Source organism: Vicugna pacos, chromosome 17 (genome assembly GCF_048564905.1).
Source record: "Vicugna pacos chromosome 17, VicPac4, whole genome shotgun sequence".
Classification (NCBI taxonomy): Eukaryota; Metazoa; Chordata; class Mammalia; order Artiodactyla; family Camelidae; genus Vicugna; species Vicugna pacos.
The window spans coordinates 28,269,402-28,288,124 of record NC_133003.1 but is presented as its reverse complement, the minus strand read 5'-3'; the positions used below and the strand labels follow the sequence as shown (position 1 = coordinate 28,288,124).

The 18,723-nt window shown below is 43.2% G+C and overlaps 1 protein-coding gene across 3 annotated transcripts in view; it reads right to left on the bottom strand.

The window, feature by feature from the left end:
• Positions 1 to 18,723, bottom strand: part of FLNB (filamin B) — a 127,680-nt gene that overhangs the window by 62,292 nt on the left and 46,665 nt on the right. For all 3 annotated transcript variants that reach the window (XM_006196442.4, XM_006196443.4, XM_006196444.4), the window contains exons 2-8: positions 15,504 to 15,752; positions 13,703 to 13,800; positions 11,352 to 11,499; positions 4,010 to 4,128; positions 3,106 to 3,183; positions 1,013 to 1,175; positions 262 to 459 (exon numbers count right to left, since the gene is read on the bottom strand). In XM_006196442.4, coding sequence (XP_006196504.2) covers positions 262 to 459; positions 1,013 to 1,175; positions 3,106 to 3,183; positions 4,010 to 4,128; positions 11,352 to 11,499; positions 13,703 to 13,800; positions 15,504 to 15,752 — 1,053 coding nt within the window. The remainder of the gene's footprint in view (positions 1 to 261; positions 460 to 1,012; positions 1,176 to 3,105; positions 3,184 to 4,009; positions 4,129 to 11,351; positions 11,500 to 13,702; positions 13,801 to 15,503; positions 15,753 to 18,723) is intronic.

The following is an 18,723-nucleotide window of genomic DNA, read 5'->3' as shown; positions in this document are numbered from 1 at the left end:
GGATGAAATGAGATAAGGTTAGTGAAGCACTTAGGTCACTCCATGGCTCACAGAAGATAGGAGTATTAATATTTTGAGAAGAAAAGGAGGTGCTAGTATTATTCTCTTGAGGCTACATCCCACCAAAGGGGCCCTGGTAGCAAAGGGACAGGCCTGGGTTCGGTGTTGGGCCCTAACCACTCTCCCGGCCTCGCAGCCCAGTCATGTGCACAGCCAGCCAGAATGCCAGAAGCAGACCTGGTTGGCTATCCTGGCACTCACCTTCCCCGACCTGCACAACAAATGGACTCTTGGGAATGGTGTCCCCAGCAAAGGAGACCTTGACCACGTGGGGGCCGGGCTGCAATGGTTTGTACACACAGCGATACACCTGGTTTCCCTTGTCTTCCACGAGCAACTCCACGGTGTTCTTCCCCTGGGGATCTTCTACCTCCACACCAATGTCACCCACGCCAGCACCTTGGAGAGAGAGAACATTCATGAGTCCAAATTACCGTCTAGAAAGCTCCCTGCTGATGAGGGCAAAAGCAGGTACAAAATGCAGGAGACGGAGAGGCACTCAGAAAATCCACACTGTTTTCTGGCAATGGGAAATGAGGGTCACAGCCAGCTCTCCCTTTCTCCCAACCTCTATTTCTAAATTTTCTACATTAAAAAGAAAGTTCACAATTCAAGAATTATGTTTTATTTATTCCTTTTCTTAACTCTCCCCCTGCCACAGAATCTTGCAGAGAATTTGGCCCAGCAAATGATTCTTAAAACTTAACTTTCCTTGGAACATTTACTTGGTCAAGTCAGAAATGTAAACCAAAATGGATTATTAATACTCAAATGTAAGCTTGAGTGTAAGATTTTAAGAGAAGAAAAGCTGGGTTTTGACAAATCTGAGAATATAACCCATACATTTGAAAAAGCTACTTTTGTTGTTGGGTGTTTGAGTTAAAAGCTTAGGCTTTCCAAGCGTTCCACCTCCTGAGGATTATCTCAGGCTTTGGAAGAGGAGAAGTGTTACCTGCCGTGTAGATGTCGAAGTAGGTAGGCTTATTGGCGATGTTCCCGGCAGCTTCCAAGCCTGGGCCTTTCGCGGTGACTTTACTGGCATCTCCCTGGGCCTTGTCAACATTCACTTCGAATGGACTCTTGGAGATGTGCTGTCCTGCAAAGAGGACCGTAACCTACAAGTGACAGGTGGGGTGAGATGTCATCACTTCTCCTTGTGCAGCGGGACCACCACATCAAGCCACGTACACTGACAACCTTCTCCTCCACCCTCCTGATCATACATACAGAGATGCTGAAACCAGAAGCCTGGTGAAGGGGCCTGAATGGAACACCCATCAGACACCATCAGCCACACAGCTGGTCCTGGGACAACATGCCCTTAGCAAACTAAAAACGTTTATTTAAAGCAGACCTGCTTAGCCTCTATAGAGGGATATAAACAAATACTTATATTTGACCCTCTAGACACTGGACTCTTTAAGGCAGCTGCAGATGGGGCCACTGTCCCCCCAGAATATAATGCACAGTTCCAGGATTTCAAACCCAGAGTCAAAGTGTTTTTCAAAGGATCAAAATCATTCTCAGAGACATGGGCTTGAGATACAGTACAGATTTCCATCTAAACTTTGAATTAGAGATCTTTTAAATCTGAAGGTGTATTGGGTTGGGTACTATATGAATTGAATAAATAAATTACATCATAAATGCTCCCTTCAAGAATTTTTTGTTCCCCAAATTCAAGAAGTTCTAAAGGTATACCAGAAATCTACAGCCAGGGTTCTAGGTGAATTCACTAAAGCCCAAGGTGGTGTATATGATCTAGGTCCCAAAGTCTTGGCATGGTACAAGGGATTGGCCTGTGTGTGCCATTAAAGGCTTTCTTCCAAGGAAAAGCACACTCCTGAATCACCCAGCTCCTGTCCTATATGCCAACTGGAAACCAGCTCAAACAGAACGCAATGTGCTGCTGAAACAAATGACCTCGGGGCTGGATCCCCATTACTCCAGGTGGACAAGTGGCCACTGGCCTCCACTAGAGTCATCTGGACTTTGTGCTCAGGCTTCAATGAGGACAGACCCTCCAGAGCACCTTGAGGAGGAACACCTCAGGAATCATTAAAGACAAAGAGCCTACAGCTTAGCATCTACACTCCAGGCACTAACAGCTACCTAGATGGAGTTAGAGAAATCTTGTGGCATTGCAAAGAACTTAACGGAATTCAACAAATCTCTCTGTAGTGGTTAACATCAAGTCTCATGCACAGGGATCTCAAGTTTTCTATGATGATAATGGACACTATTACAAACAGAAAGGAAAATCACAAGTTAAGAAAACCACTCTTTGCAGCAATATGGATCTCCCTGGAGAATGTCACTCTAAGTGAAGTAAGGCAGAAAAAGAAAGAAAAATACTATATGAGATCGCTCATATGTGGAATAAGAAAGAAAGAAAGAAAGAAAGAAAGAAAGAAAGAAAGAAAGAAAGAAAGAAAGAAAGAAAGAAGAAAGGAAGAAAAAAGAAAGGAAGAAAGGGAGGAAGGGAGGAAGGGAGGAAGGGAGGAAGGGGGGAGGGAGAAGGGAAGGGAAGGGAAGGGAAGGGAAAGGAAAGGAAAGGAAAGGAGAGGAGAGGATAGGAAAGGAGAGGACAGGAAAAGGACAAATGAACATAAACACAAAACAGAAACAGACTCATAGACATAGAATACAAACTTGTGGTTGCCAGGGGGGAAGGGGTGGGAAGGGACAGACTGGGAGTTCGAAATCTGTAGATACTGACAGGCATATGTAGAATAAATAAACAGGATTATACTGTATAGCGCAGGGAAATATATACAAGATCTTGTGGTGGCTCACAGTGAAAAAGAATGCAACAATGAATATACGTATGTTCGTGTATAACTGAAAAATTGTGCTCTACACTGGAAATTGACACAACATTGTAAACTGACTATAACTCAATAAAAAAATATATAAAGAAAAAGAAATGAAAAAGAAATTAAAAAGAAAGAAAGCCACAATTCTTCCTGAGATGTCCTTCTCCCACAAATATCAAAGCAAACCCAGAAGAGCAGTCCAAGCAAGGGCCATGACACCTCATCTTACTTTGTGCAGTCCGGTGACCTTGGGCAGATACTCCACAGAATATGTCTTGTTCTTGTCGCTGTCAGGGGTCACTTGTGCCTAGGATGGAAGATGAGTGATAGTTAGAGGAGGCGTCAGGTGTGAGCAAAAGCATGCTGAGCCAGCTGAGGTCCTATAGCGAGCTGCCAGGCCAGGAACTGGCCCTGGCTATTTTCTACTCCACTACTCCTGCAGGACGCCCCAGGAGAGAAGCAGTCTGAAGTCACAGAAAGAAAATCACACAGCACAAGGTATAGCCCAAGTCAGGACTCTCCACTATCTCAGAGTTGGAACTCTCTAGATGAGAGAGACTAATGAAGAAAGTAACTTAAAACTTCATTGGCCTAGGAGTTACTAAGAGTTTACACAATGCCAGGCCCGGTGTCAGGTATCAAAAATCAAACAAATCAGGCACAGTTCCTGACCCACTGGGAGAAACAGACAATTTGCCAGTAAACTTAGAATTTCAGATGGTGCTAAGCACTAGGAATAATATATAGTCTTTGGAAGATAAACAGACAGAAGAAACAGTGTATGCAAAGGCCCTGAGGGAGGACCTGGAGGACAGTCAGTGTGTGAACAGAGTAGAGAATCCGTATTGTTACTGTATTGTGTCAGTGCTGTATTGTTACTATTATTTGGCTCATCAGTATCTACAATCTCAACTAACCATATCTTTTACTAAATCCGAAATATCCTTTATTTTACTAAACACTATGTTCTTGGGTATCAATTCATATTATTTTTCAAGGTACTGCCCTTGGGCAAGTTACTTGAACTGCTGTAAACCTCAGGATCTTTTCAGTAAAAACACTTTTTTTGTTACGCCTTAATGAAGAAAGTCTCTGTGGGATGTTGGCGGGGGAGGCAGCATCCTCTAACATACCTCCTCTTTGTTCCCTTCTGGGTCCTCCACAAACACCATCAAGTCTCCTTGCCCGGCGCTGATGGTGTCCACGGTGAACTTGGCCGGCTGCTTCACCATGTTTCCATTAGGCTCGATTCCTGTCACAGGTTTACACAAGCACATTACAAGCTGGGCCAGGCCCGGACACAGGCCATCACCCCCATGTGTCTCCTTCAGGGAACTGGGAGGTGGGACCCAGCCCTGCCACTGCCATGTAGGAGACAGGGACAAACTGCTGTGACAAGGATAGTCAAATGGGTAAAGCTCAGAGCTCCCCACCGGGACAAGGATATTTACCTAATTTTCCTCACAGCCCTTCGACCCTCCCCAGAAACCCCTCAGTAAAATGATTTGATCGAAACAAACAAACAAAAACCTCTAACCCCAAACCCTAATTTTGTCCTTGTTATTTAAACAATGACCAATTCTGAAATAGTCGCAGCACTTCAGTCAGAAGGCCATACAATTATGAAAATTATGTGGTAACTCGCAATGGGGCGTGCCTTGCAGGGGAGGTGACGTCGGGGGAGAGGGATGAAGTGGGGTGGAATGGCTCAATTTCCATTCAAGACCATTTTATATTACTTGAAATGTTTAAAAATGGCATTCAGCATTATTATTTTTAATTAAACTTTTAAATGAGATTGACCAAATTGAGATAGATTTGCATGCAGTTATAAGAAATAACAACCTCTACCTAGTTCCCCCAAATGGTCACTTCATACAAAACTAGCACATTGTCATAACGAGGGCACTAACCTTGACAGAGTCACCATGTAGAACATCTCCATCTCACAGGGAACCCTCCTCATGTTGCCCTTTTATAGCTACCCCTTTCATCACCCCTCACACTGCTCATCTCTGCTCTTCATCTCTATAACTGCATCATTTCTAAAATGTCACACAAGTAGAATCTTGTATTATGTAACCTTTGGGGATTAGCTTTTTCCACTAAGCATAATTCTCTGTCGTTTCACCCAGGTTGTTGCCTGTATTGATATTACTGAGTAATACTCCGGATACAAATGCACCCCTGTTTTAACCATTCACCCATCTCACCCACTAAAGGCCATCTGGGTTGTTTCCAGTTGTCTTATTACTGATAAAGCTGCTATAAACATTCGGGCATGGGGCTGTGTGTGAATACAAGTTTTTATTGCCCTGGATAAATGCCACGAAGTGCAACTGGTGGGTCACATAGTAGCTGCATGCTTAGTTCTTTTTAACACTCACTGCCAAGCTGGGGTCCAGAGTGGCTGTACCATTTTACGCTCCCACCAGCAGTGTATGGTGAGGGCTCCAGACCTGGTTTCTCTGACTCCTTGCCAGCACTTACTGCTGTGCCTACTTCCTATTTCAGCCATTCTGATAGGTGTGTGGTCATTTTAATTTACATTTCTCTTGTGGCCAATGATACTGAACATCTTTTCACGTGCTTCACTGCCATTTGCATATCCTCTTCAGTGAAGTGCCAGTTCATGTCTTTTGGCCATTTTCTAATTGGACTCCTTGGTTACTTTTTAGTTTTCTGTTTTTTTAACTATTGAGTTTTGAGGGTTCCTTATATATTCTAGATACTAGTACTTTGTTGGATATGGGGTTTCCAAATTACTCTGAGTCTCTAGCTTGTCTTTCATCCTCTTAACTGCAAAAAAAGTTTGAATTGCTTTTTAAAATTTTTAAAGTAAAATCCACTCGCCAGGCCCTTCGGGTCTCAGCAACATTTTGAGTTCTGTTTCAGATGATGTCCAGGTGGCCTGTAGGGCAGAAGCTAAGGCAGCTTCTCTTGCAAGAGAGTGGGGTGATCCCAGAGTGCACCTTTCCTTGAGAGAAAGCCCTCAAAGCCCTCAGTACAGTCCAACCCTTGGATACTATGCCAAGACTTCAAGATGCAGAGCATACTTCTTAAAATGTTTTAAGTATTTTAACTTTGATGTGGTCCAACTGACTACTTTTTCCTTTTATGAATCATGCTTTTGGTGTCAAGTCTAAGAATTATTTGCCTAGTCCTAGATCCCAAAGATTCTAGGTTTTTTTTTTTCCTGGAAGTTGGAGAGTTAGGTTTTATATTTAAAAGTCTGTGATCCATTTTGAGTTAATTTTTATATAAAGTGTGAGGCTTGGGCCAAGGTTCATTTTCTCTGCCTCTGGATTTCCAATTGCTTTGGAATCATGCAGGAAAAAGACTGTTTTCTCTCCAGTGAATTGCTTCTGCACCTTTGTTAAGAATCAGTCACGTGTATTTGTGTGGGTCTCTTTCTGGGTTCTCGATTTTGTTCCATTGATCTATGTATCTATCCCTCCACCAATGTCACACAGTCTTGATTTCTGTAGCTTTATAAGTCGTCTTGAAATCAAGTAGACTGATTCTTGGTAAGACGAGTGATTTTTTTCTTTAATCAAAACCTGGATATTCTGAGCATTATGTTATGAGACCCTGGGTTTTATTTAAATGTTCTGTCTTAGCTGCCTTTTTATAATACTGTTTCAGCAAAGGAAAAAAGGGAGCATGCCTCCTTACCACCAGTGGGGGAAAAAGTCCGGGTACTCCACCGATACTAAAAGTGAGGGGAGTTTCTCGTTATTGGTGGGTGAAGGTGGGAGTTCCAGCTCCCCACTAGGCCCCCACTAGTGGCTGGAGGGGTAGGAGTGCCTCATTACTATTCCTCAAGTGGCCTCTAATGACATCACTGTGGGGAGGGTGGCCTCCTTATCTGTAGGGAAAGTCTAGGCTCCCCATTTGGCCTTTGTTGGTGTAGGTGGGGGCTGGGGGGCCACAGTTTTTTCTGTGGCATTTGGGTGGAGTACAGCAGTGATTGTTTAAAAGTGTTCTGCCTTGCTAGGCTGCCCTTTCCTGGCCTTTCAGCCAGAGAGAGCAGGCATTTGGTGGGGCTTTTTGTCTTTGTGCTCGCAAGGATTCCTGGGTCATCAGCTTCTTCAGCTCTGGGATACAGGAGGCAAAAGAGAATCCAAGGAGCTCACTACTGTGCCAGTCCCTGGGTCCCCAGGTCCCTAGCTGGTTTGCTTATTCTCTTCAGTCTCCTCACGTTTGTCCTTCGAAAATGCCCAGGGATTTTAGTTGTGCTTAGTGGGAAGAATTAGGAAAACTACCTCCACTCTATCTACCCAGAAGTATTACTTTTTTAAGCTTTTTTTCTTGGGAAAATTCTCAACCTATACAGACCCAGAGAGCTGTAAAATGAACCCCCATATACCTATCACTTCACTTCAACAACAATCAACTCATGGCCAGTCTTGTTTCACATCTTCACTCCACCTCTGCTCTCTTCCTGTATTATTTTGATACAGATCCTAGCTCTCATTTTTCATCCATAAACATTCACTATGTATCTTTAAAAGACATTTTTAGAATACCAGATCACAAAAATACTCCACATCAAAAAATTAAAAATAATTCCTTAATATCATGAAATATTCAGTCAGTGCCCACTTCCTAATTATCTTATAAATGTCATGATTTTTTTTCTAACAGTTTAAATAGGATCCAGTAAGGTTCACATATTACAACTGGTTGCTACACTTCTTAAATCTCATTCAATCTCTAGATTTCTCTTCATCTTTCTTTGCCACCTATGGAAGACATTTGTTGCTATTCTCTGGATTTATATTAGCTTTCCCATAAATAACTTAGTTTAAGAAAAATTGGTGACAGATTGTTATATAACAAGATAATGTTCAGACCCTATTAGGTGAGAAATGCCAACTGAGGAATATAGAGTTTGAATTCATTACAGTATAGAAAAAAGCCTGGAAAAAAAAATACCTCAGACTTTGAAGGAAGGAATGGGACCAACAACTGGGCTGTGGGGTTTTCCATTTTTATTTTCTACATTTTTCTTTTGTTTAGTATGATCAGGTCACTTAACAAATACACTTAAAATACTCACTCCATCTGACTCCAACAGCCTGAGAAATGACTTACTCTGCAGCCTGTCCCAGGCCCGGGATGGGGCTCATCCACCCTGGCTAACCATGGCTGGTGAGGGGGATGAACCACATCCCACACTCTGTAAACTCCCCCAGAGCTAATGCTCACTGCGCAGAGAAGCAATTATTCCCAAGGATTACCCAGAGCCAAGGGTGCTGCGGGCGTGCTACGCAGTTTTCGCTTCATACAGAACATAGGTTTTTATAAAAGATTTCTGCTTGGCTCATGGATACACACATTCAACACACCTAACCCCACCAGGGAGCCCACCACAAAGACCTGCTTGTGGCTGTAGCCCTCCCTCGGCCCAGCCCTCCCTCCTTTCAGCAAATGGATCTCAGTGTATGAGTCTGCAAGTGCTAACTGGCTGGTAACTGCAAACCGGTCAACATCCAAAATACAAAATAAAACCAACCTGCCAACCCTTTAGAAGCTAGAAGATGAAATGTTCTCTTAATGTGACCACATAGGAAAGAACAAATTTCCCCTGCCCTTTGTCTCATCACGGGACAAGGGTAAGATCAAAGGCCCTGCCCCTGTGGCCTCATGTGGGGCTCTGTAGCCTAAAATGACCGTTTTGCCTCCTGCTTAAAAAGAAAAAAAAATTTTAGAGTTACCATATGATCCAGCAATTCCTCTTCCAGGAATATAGCCAAAAAATTGAAAGCAGAGGCTCAGATACTTGTACACTCATGATCACAGCAGCATTATTCACACTAGCTAAAAGGTGGAAACAACCCAAATGTCCACTGACAGCAGAATGGATAAACAAAATGTGGTACATACATACAATGGAGTATTATTAAGTCTTAATAAGGAATGAAATTCTGATACATGCAACAACATGAAGGAACCTTGAAAACACTGTGCTACACAAAGTAAGCCAAACCCAAAAGGACAAATACTATATGAGTCCATTTATGGGGTACCTAGAATAGGCAAATTCACAGAAACAAAGTAGAATGACACTTGCCAGGGGCTGGGCGGAGGTGGGAGTGGAGAGTTATTATTTAACAGGTAATGATTTCAGTTTGGGAAGATGTAAAAGTTCTAGAGATGAACAGTGGTGACGGCTTCATAACACACTGAATGCGCTTAATGACACTGAATGGTACACTTAAAAATAGTTCAACTAGTCAATGTTGTTGTAGGTATTTTTATCACAACAAAAAATGCGAAAGAAAAAACGCTAAGTAGACACAGATATGCATACACATATACGTGTGTGTGTCTGTGTGTGTGGAGGTGTGTTTCCTCCCCAAGTGCATAACACGTACAAAGAGGCAGATGAAGGAAACGGCAATGACTAGCCACATTCCTTAACTACAGCAAGTGGTCATTTTCTACAAAACAGCAGCATGAAAGGAAACCGTTTCACATTAACAATGGGGAAACTGGACAGCCGGTGATAAGGGTACTGCAAACAAGCATTTTATGCCTTGATTAGATTCAATCTATTTGACCGGTTTTGTTGACAAGAGATTTGGCTGTTTGCACCTTTTTTGCCATTAAGGAAGGACCTTTAAAATCAGAGATTCCTTATTCCAGCTACCAACTTTGGTTATGGCTTAAAGAAAGCATTTTGTTTTGTTTTATTCATTTTATTTATTTATGTTTTTCTTGGGTTTTTTTGGGGGGGTGGAGGTAATTAGCTTTATGTATTTATTTATTTGTTTATTTTTTAATGGAGGTACTGGGGATTGAACCAAGGACCTCATGCATGCTAAGCTTACACTCTACCACTGAGCTATACCCTCCCCCAAAGAAAGCACTTTTAAAGCAAGCATGGACAGGCCAACTTTCAAGAGACTGCGCACGCAGGGAGGACTTCACTGAAATCCCCAGTCTCCATATAACACAAATGATTGCACAGACCCCGTCTTGTTGCCAAAAGGACCTCAAATGGCAAGTGGGTTTGTCCCAGAAATATCTGTCCTCTGGTCTAAATCATGCTAAAAAGACAGATGAGAAGGACCTCACACCGAGGTTGAGAACAGTACACGGTCAGCACCACTGTCCTGGTCATAAGGCATCTTAATACTAAGCTGATGCCAAGTAGGGCAATGCTGTCTTCAAGGGAATGAGCCCATGGGACATGCCGTAAGACAAGTGCTCTGGGTCTTCAGAAAGTCTAGATCTTCCAAAAACAATCAAAGTTGGGGGATATTATTCTAGATTAAGAGTCTAAGGAGAAATAACAAACAAATGTAGTAAGTAAATTTAATCAGATCTTGGTTTGTAAAATAACAACAAAACCTGTAGAAGACAATATTAGGACAATAGGGAAATTTGAGTACAAACTGGATATCAGTTGTTACAAAATTATTGTTCATTTTCTTAGGTGTGACAATGAGTATTGTGGTTACATAAGCGGATGTCCTATTCTTAGAGAATTGTCAATGTATTGAGGAGAGAAATGTCACCATGCCTGCAATTTATTTCCAAATAGTTCAACAATCACACACATGTGCGCATATGCGCACACACATACACACACATACACACACACATCCTCCACAAGGCGAGAGAAAACCTTCAAATGTTAAGAACTGTAAATTGTAGGAGAGGACATACAAGATATTTTGTATGTGTGAATGTTATCCCAATTGTAATTATGAAAATGAAGAAATATAATGCATTCCTCCCCTTCTCCACAGAAAAGGGAATAAACTGTATCTTATTCTGCTAATCTTTATCAGAAACCATACTATGCTGAAATGTAACTGTTCTCCTTAAAAAACTAATGTGCTTGAAGCCAGGTGCCAACCAGAAAACCAAATTACTCAAAATGCCTTTGACCCACTACAATGTTCTGAGCAGAACACTCCTGGCAGTGGGCTCAGAGATAATAAACAGGATGTCTTAGTAAGGAAGTATCTGCCAGGGGTTAACAATAGCTCCCACCCCATCTGGAAATCCGAGGCAGCTTCAGCATAACCGAAGGACAAATGAACCAGCAGCCAAAAGATCCAGGCTCTTGTCCCACCTCCATCACTAACTGCGGTGATCTGGGGAGAGACCTCCCCTCACTCTCCCCGCCCTGGGAACTGCGCCTCTGATTCCTCATCTGAAAAATGGGAATAACAGCCCTTTCTTCATTCCAGGGTTACTGCACCCAAATTCCAAACCAACAGACTCATCCACCTCTATCATATTAAAATAACAGTGTTTCTGAAAGCCTAGATTCACAAGGCAGAAGATGGTCATAAACAAATGGAGCTTCAGTTAAAACAACATCTGGCAAAGGAGGCCTGGGTTGTCTTTAAGGATTAAGCCTGTACATTCTGGACTCTGAGAACCTTCCTCCTGAAGCCACATAATAACCTCTAAGACCAGAGGACAAGCCTCAAATCCAGCATGACCAGTGCTTACCTCTGCCATAGGCCCTGGCTTTCTTGGGGTTGAGTTTGGGTTTCAGAGGAGCCCCTGGCTTGAGCTTGGCTTTGGGGAACTGGGACAGGTAAGTCATCACCGAGTGCTCATCCACATCTGGGTGAATAATTTCTTCAGGAGTGATGACCTAGAATAATGACGGGATAGATGAACACCCAGAACATATCACTTTGCAACTCCTCAAGGTTTTGCAAACATCTCTTAAACCAAACACTGCAAGTATTAAGAAACTGAGTTAGTCTCTCAATAAAGTGAAATTACATTACACTGTCATGCCAAAGTCATTTTTTTTCCCCAACCTTTTACAGCTGTCATTGTTCACTCTGGAAGCTGAGGACCCTCTCAAGACAATTCTCCATGTAATTTCCAGAGGTTCATACGTCTCCACCCCCGACCCCTCCAAAAAGGCCACTCATTCTCCTTTCCAGAAAGGATAAGCTACACCAAGTGAGGAGGAAGAAGAAATATATGGCATTAGAGTATATTACAAAAAAGTGCGTAAACCAGCCTTTTTCTTTCTTCATTTATCCATTGTCTGCATTTCTATTAACCCAGGTACTGATAAAAAAGTAAATAAATAAAACCAAAAAGAGACAACACCGTGACATATTAGATACGTGGTCTTGTTATAGACTGAATGTTTGTGTCCTCCCCAAATTCATGTTAGAGCCCTAACACCTTGTATGATGGTATTAGGAGGTGGGCCTTTGGGAGGTAAGTTTAGACTAGATCCCAAGGATGGAACTCCTGGGATGGGATTAGTGCCATTATAAGAAGAGGGAGAAAAACCAGAGCTCACTCTCTCTCCACCATATGAGGACACAGCCAGAAGGCAACTTGCAGCTGTCTGCAGCCAGGAAGAGAGCCCTGACCAGCAGCTGAATTTCCTGGCACCTTGATTTTGGACTTCCTAGCCTCCAGATCTGAGAAATAAATGGTGTTAAAGCCAGCCAGTCTACAGTATTTTGTTATAGCAGCCTGAGCTGACGAAGACAGGTCATAACACGTTAAGAGCCATTGAAAATAGGAAGGGGGAAAATTTCTCCTAACATTCATCATAAGAGCAAGATTAGATCCATACTGAACAGGTGGCTTCTCTGAAGGTGTCATAGCCTCAGTTTCACCACTTGACCCAGCCCCAAACAACACAAAAAATTCTCCTGCTCCCAACAAGAGGTAAGCCACACCTCCTCAGATGAACAGAAGGCTCTATCTCATGAACCAGGGCAATTAAATGCAGAGGAACAACATATGTACCCAGCGTCCCCTGCTCCGTGGTGGAAAAAAAAAAAAAAAACCCAGAGAACATTCTGATGATTAGCCTGTAGCAACAAAACAGCTAATTGGGTTTATACAGTTGCCGCCAATACGTTCCGTAAAATGTAGAATGTGTGTGGATTTGGCCTTTCTTCAAGGCAGCTCCTTCAACAACTTTACAGTGCCCACATCACATGAGCATCAAAAGGAGATGGTTTTAGGTTTAAGGGGAGATGAAAAACATATCAGACCACTTCCTGAGGGTGGAAGAGCCAAAAAATGGGCCTTGGAGCAGAGACACGATGCCAAAACCAAACCAAAGATGTATAGGCAAGATTTTCTACCTCCCAAAGGATCCTGTTACAAAATACACTGAACTCAGCTCTGAACACCAACTTAAGACCTTAACAGAGTTTCCTGTGAAGTCATCCATCTCATGGCACTGGCTATCCACAACTTTTCTTGACCAAGACTTTGAACATGGGGGTCATGGTGTCAGGAGGAGCTATTTAAACTCCTTGGAAGGGCTTAGAAGACTGGACTCAACTAAACAATGTGGCTCCTGCAGACAACATCCAAGATGTATTCAGCTTCCAAGTTTTCTTGTTATATTCCTATGTTAGGATTATGGGCAATAGAAATTCTTCCACAATTTCCATTAATGATGGCTTATCCTGGATTAAATGTTTTAAAAAGTTCTAGGTCCTGTGACTTTCCCTAAGGTAGTGAACTTCAAAATATATACATTTTGATGGGTAAAAAGGGGTCAAATATTGGCAAAATGGTTAAGGTCCACATTCCCAGTCTGATGTCCAAAGACGGTCTTTGAGATCTTTGAAACAGAAATCCTAGAAAATGTGCCACACGTGACAATGAGTGAAGATTTTTTAGGGGATCTAAAAGCACCGAAGTCAATGAGAACTTAGCAATATGGCTGAACTGAGGAGGATGGGAGCATGTCACATACAACGCGCCTTTGAAAGCCACCTGCCAGACCCAGAGGCATCCGTACAGTGTGAGAACAAGCTGGAGGGGGAAACAGCTTTGTGGGACGTGCGTGCTCACACTCGTACCTGCGGGACACCCAGCCAGTCGTCTGCCTGCTGCATGGCTTCTCGTGCATTATCCACAGGCTTCCGTGGATCCCAGGATTCCCAGTCTGGGCACAGACCTGTTCACATAACACAAAAGATGCTGTCAGAAACCCAACTGAAGAAATTAAAGAAAGCTGGGTGCCTAAACTCACTCGGTCTCTTAATTCAGAGAACAATTTCTTCCAAAAATCTTACTGAACTGTATCTATATTTCATAGGCCAGAAGTACCATGGATATGAGTCTGCCAGGGTAGAAACTCTTTTGCCTGACTTCTCCTTCAGGCTACTATTTATCTTCTTGAATTCAGACAGGGATTATCCATTCCTTAATGGTAAATGAACTAACAAAGACTGCAAAGCCATCTGGCCTGGTATCTTCTTTTAGGAGAGATTTTGGGGGCGGCGGGGACCGACCCCAATCACACTTCTATAGGTGATCACCAAGTGTGTGGGGTTGACACCAGCTGGATGTCCTAATGATTTAACTCAATTTTGACACCACGTGGAGATCGCATCAGATCCCATAGGTTAAGGGCTCAGTCCCAAAGACTCCACCCACCCCCAACTTCACAGGCCAGTCACAAGCCCAGGTGTGTCACCTAAGCTAAGCTTCTGACCAACCAGTTACAAATCAGAGGGTCCTATAACCTCGTCCTCAGATTTGAGCATCTCCTCGAGTGGCTCACAGAACCCAGGAAAACACCTTATTTACTGGGTTATCAGTTTATTATAAAAAGGATTTTACTACATGGAAGAAATGCAGAGGCCAAAGTGGGAGAAGGAGCAAGGAGCTTCCATGTCCTTTCAGGCATTTACCTTCCCAGGACCTCCACATGTTCACCAACTGGAAGTTCTCCAAACCCTGTAGTTCGGGATTTTTATGAAGACTTCATTATATAGGCAAGATTGATTAAATCCTCAGTCATCAGTGATTAACTCAACCTCCACCCCCCTCTCCCCTTTGTGGGGATCCGGAGATGGGGCTGGAAGTTCCAACCCTCTAATCCCTGGGTGGTTCCCCTGACAACCAGCCTACATCCTCAGGGGTGTTCCAAAATTCACCTCATTACCTAACTCAGGTGTGGCTCAAAGACGCACATAGTAAGTTCCAAGGGTTTAGGAGCTCTGTGCCAGGAAAGAGGACAAAGACCAAACATATATTTCTTATTACAAGTCACAATATCACAATCACCATTCTGGATATATCTAAAAAGTCTAACAAATCTACTTGCTCAAAGGCCAAAACTTTTCTCAAAGAATTATCTCAAAAAACTTTTGTAAGCGTAAGTAGTATAGGACTGGCATGAAGCAAAAAATATAAATATATATAATATGTATATAATGTGTGTGTATGTGTATATATACATTTACATATATTTACATATATTTACATATTTACATATATTTACATATATATTTATATATATAACATATAGACAATACAAAAAGGTAGTTGCATTCCAGAGAGAACCACCTGTTACCTTGGTGGTATACAGTCTATAGCTTGGAAGCTAAACTCAAGGTCTGCTCCAAGCAGTAAGGCCCTTCATTCGGAAGTTAGGTTAATAGTTCACTGCTCAATAAGTCTATGGATGGACCTATAAGACATGGAAAGGCAAAGGGAGCCCTTTTTAGTTCCTTTAGCTGCCTTACAATGGGCTACAAACCAGGAGAAACACACCAATCACACAGCAAATCCAGCTTTCGCACTGAAAACCAAGAGGTTTAGGGGTCCACATACCCCTCTCCCAAAGACACGGCTTCAGCAGCAGGCGCTTACCTGGAGCACAGCTGTCCACCAGGGCTCCCAGGGCTTTGCCGTCTTGCCAGTTCTGGTTAAAGTTGGTGATGGGCAAGTAGGGGATCTTGTTCTGAATCCACCCCAACAGCCTCTGCTTTGGCGTCTGCTTCTTGGCGTCGTCGTCCCCTTCGTCCTCCCACACGGGCATGGAGATGGAGTAGTGCAGGATCAGCGTCCATACCAGGCCCAAGATGAGCTTCAGGTTCCCATCCACGATGGCTTTGCTGTCTGAGGAAACAGACACAGACCTAGTCAGTCCTCTGGGTTGCACAGGTGCGCATCACCCTCTTTGTACGGAAGTCAACAGAGTCCTCATCTGCTAGAGAACCACACTGAGCTATTTGAGAGTGCAAGGATGCAAGGCTGGCATTGGCTTCGAAATACCTAAGGAGGCGAAGAGATGAAATACGATTCCAAAATGTTGCTCATCAGTTTCATTAGATCATAAGTATACAGGGCAATGCATTATTACTGATGTCTCTTATGTGTACTCGAAATTTTTCATAATAAAAGGTTTTCTTTAATTTAAAGAAATCATTTCAGACATATAGACAATACAAAAAGGTAGTTGCATTCCAGAGAGAACCACCTGTTACCTTGGTGGTATACAGTCTACCAGACCGTGTATACACACATGCATGTGTTTGCTGCCCTAAATTTATACTATGCCATACGATCAGTCTTTAAAGTTTTTCCTTTTACTAATCACTATGTCCTAGGTATCTCTGTCCAATAAAAAGTTGTTTCTGTTTACAACCCATCTACAGGTTTAAGAGGCCAGTTTCCTTCAAATCTCACCAATACTGGGAGTTACCAAACATTTTTATCTCTGCTTCTCTGACAAATCATTCATTCATAAAGGAAAGTCACTAATAGTTAAGATAATGCGACTGGGCAAAGTCTCTTGCCAGGAGGATAAGTGACTCAACAAAGGTATGGCTCCTTTTCTAGTCTTCTCCCAGCTTAACAGAACAGCTTCCCTAACCCTGACCAGCCCCTCCTGGGATACTCACTGCCACTGATTACCACTTTCCACTCCCTTTGGCTTCTCTGGGGCTCTCTGCCCTCTTTCCAACCTCCACCTACACCCATCAAAATTCAAACACTATCTCCAAGACCTACCTTCCTCCTCCTTCTCCTTTCCTCTCCCTCTTTCTGTCCCTCTCCTCCCTCTCAGTTTCCTGCACTCTCTCCTCACCAAACAACCCCTGAAGTAATCCCCCATTCTACCAGGACCCCGAACCATCTTGGACGCCTCCTTTAAAACCCTGGTACAGTTCCCACAATTCTCTCCCTACCTATACCTCTTGACAAATCCTTTTCTACACCTTTCCAAAAAACATGTGGCCCCTCCTCTCCTCTCAGCCATCATTGTTGAATCATTGAAGCTGAATCACTGTCCACATAACCCTGGAACCAGCTTTCTAGTCAGGTACTTCTGTACTTCCAAATTCACCAATGGTCCCCACGCCCAAAGTCAAACTGAACCTTCAGCACCTTGAGAAACCTACACAACTTCCACCCAGCCTGCGAGTCACTGCCATCCACCATACTCCACACTCCAGGCTCGAAGACTCCTCATACTTGGGCCGCATCTTACTTTGAACCCTCTGGACCTCTCCACCTGTTCTGTATTCCTTTTGAAGGGAAGGCCCTTCACCCCATCCTCCTGCAGGACAAACCCTGCCAAATCTAATGGATGGTGCACTTCACTCCCACCAGCCTATGTGTACCAAGCCAGGGTCCTCTCAAGACAAGGACCATTCATTCCTCAGCCTCCCATCCCACCCACCTCCAGGGCTGTGGGGAGTAACTGAGCCTTCCTCATCTTGCAGCTCCCCACACCGTCCCTCCCACCCACCTACCACAAGGTACCTGAATGTTAGTCAAACTGCACTGAATGAAACCCAACTACAACCACATGAAAAATATACTCCCATGCTGATAAGGAGTAAACCGCATGCCATTTGAAACTGAAAGGGTGGGGGCTTTTTTTTTTTTCAATCAACCTGTTTATTGTTACGTTCTCTTACAAGAAGAAAAACCCTCCTAAAAGACCACACCCAAACCCACAGAAATCAAAGGTAATTTCATGGTTGCAGATTCAGTCATAACAAAACTTGATCATGTGAAAATGGACACAGTAAAGATTCCCCTGAACTGGCTGGTAAGACACGCTAAATTCGAGCAATCCTCACTCAAAGTTAAGGCACCCAGGGATTTTCTATGTAATGAATTCTATAACTAACTTTTAAGCAAGACTGCCTACATGACTCACAAGGCCCAGTGACAAATGAAAACACAGGACTCTTTGTCCAAAAACTATTAAGAATTTCAAGATGGTAATAGTCAACCATTAACCCAAGCACAGAACCCTTCTGAGCACAGGACCCTGCAGCGTCAATAAAGGAGCAGGGATCTGCCTGAAACACTGAGCCCTGCACAGAACTCAGATATCCAAGGAATTCATTCAGCTGGACCATATGTCTCTCCAGCTGGCAATCCTTGACCATGACTGAATTTTTTGAATTAGATGTCCTGTTATGAGGTTGTCTTTGAAGTGCTATTGATTACTGAATTACTACCTACTCTGATTGCGAGAAATTCCAGGTCAAACAATTTTCCATGCCAGTTTCCACGAATAACAAGCTCAAGGGAGAAGAGCAGTCTTCAGACGGGTGAGAAGGAAACAAAGGAAGGAAGCGTGTGCATGCTGCTGCTAGTCAGAGTAACAGAGGTGGACCCGGCCAGGTCCGGTCTTGCACCCAAACAGAATCTGAACAGGCCAGAAGTCTGATCCAACCACAGGCATCAGTCTGCAAAGCTCAGACTTTCCTGAGTTATGTGTTACACGCTTTTCAAATGCAAACTTGCAGATTCCATCCATAAATCAAAAACGTGAAACCAGTTTGCTCTATTTTTCCCCAGCTTACACACGTTGTTCTAAAGGAATGAGACATGAGTCTTTTTCAAAAAGATTGCGAGGGGAAATATGACCCAGTAAAAGTCTGAGCCAAATTTATGAAACATACAATGCCCAGAACTTCTGTTTCCAATGAATTCAAGGTGGGTGTCCAAACGGGAAAGCCCCCATTAAGGTCTCACTGGGATAAATGATACTTTCGTTCTGCTATTCTAAGAAGCTGGAGGGAGAGCAGTCCTCATTCCAAAAGCGATTTTGACAGGTGAAAGTTCAAAT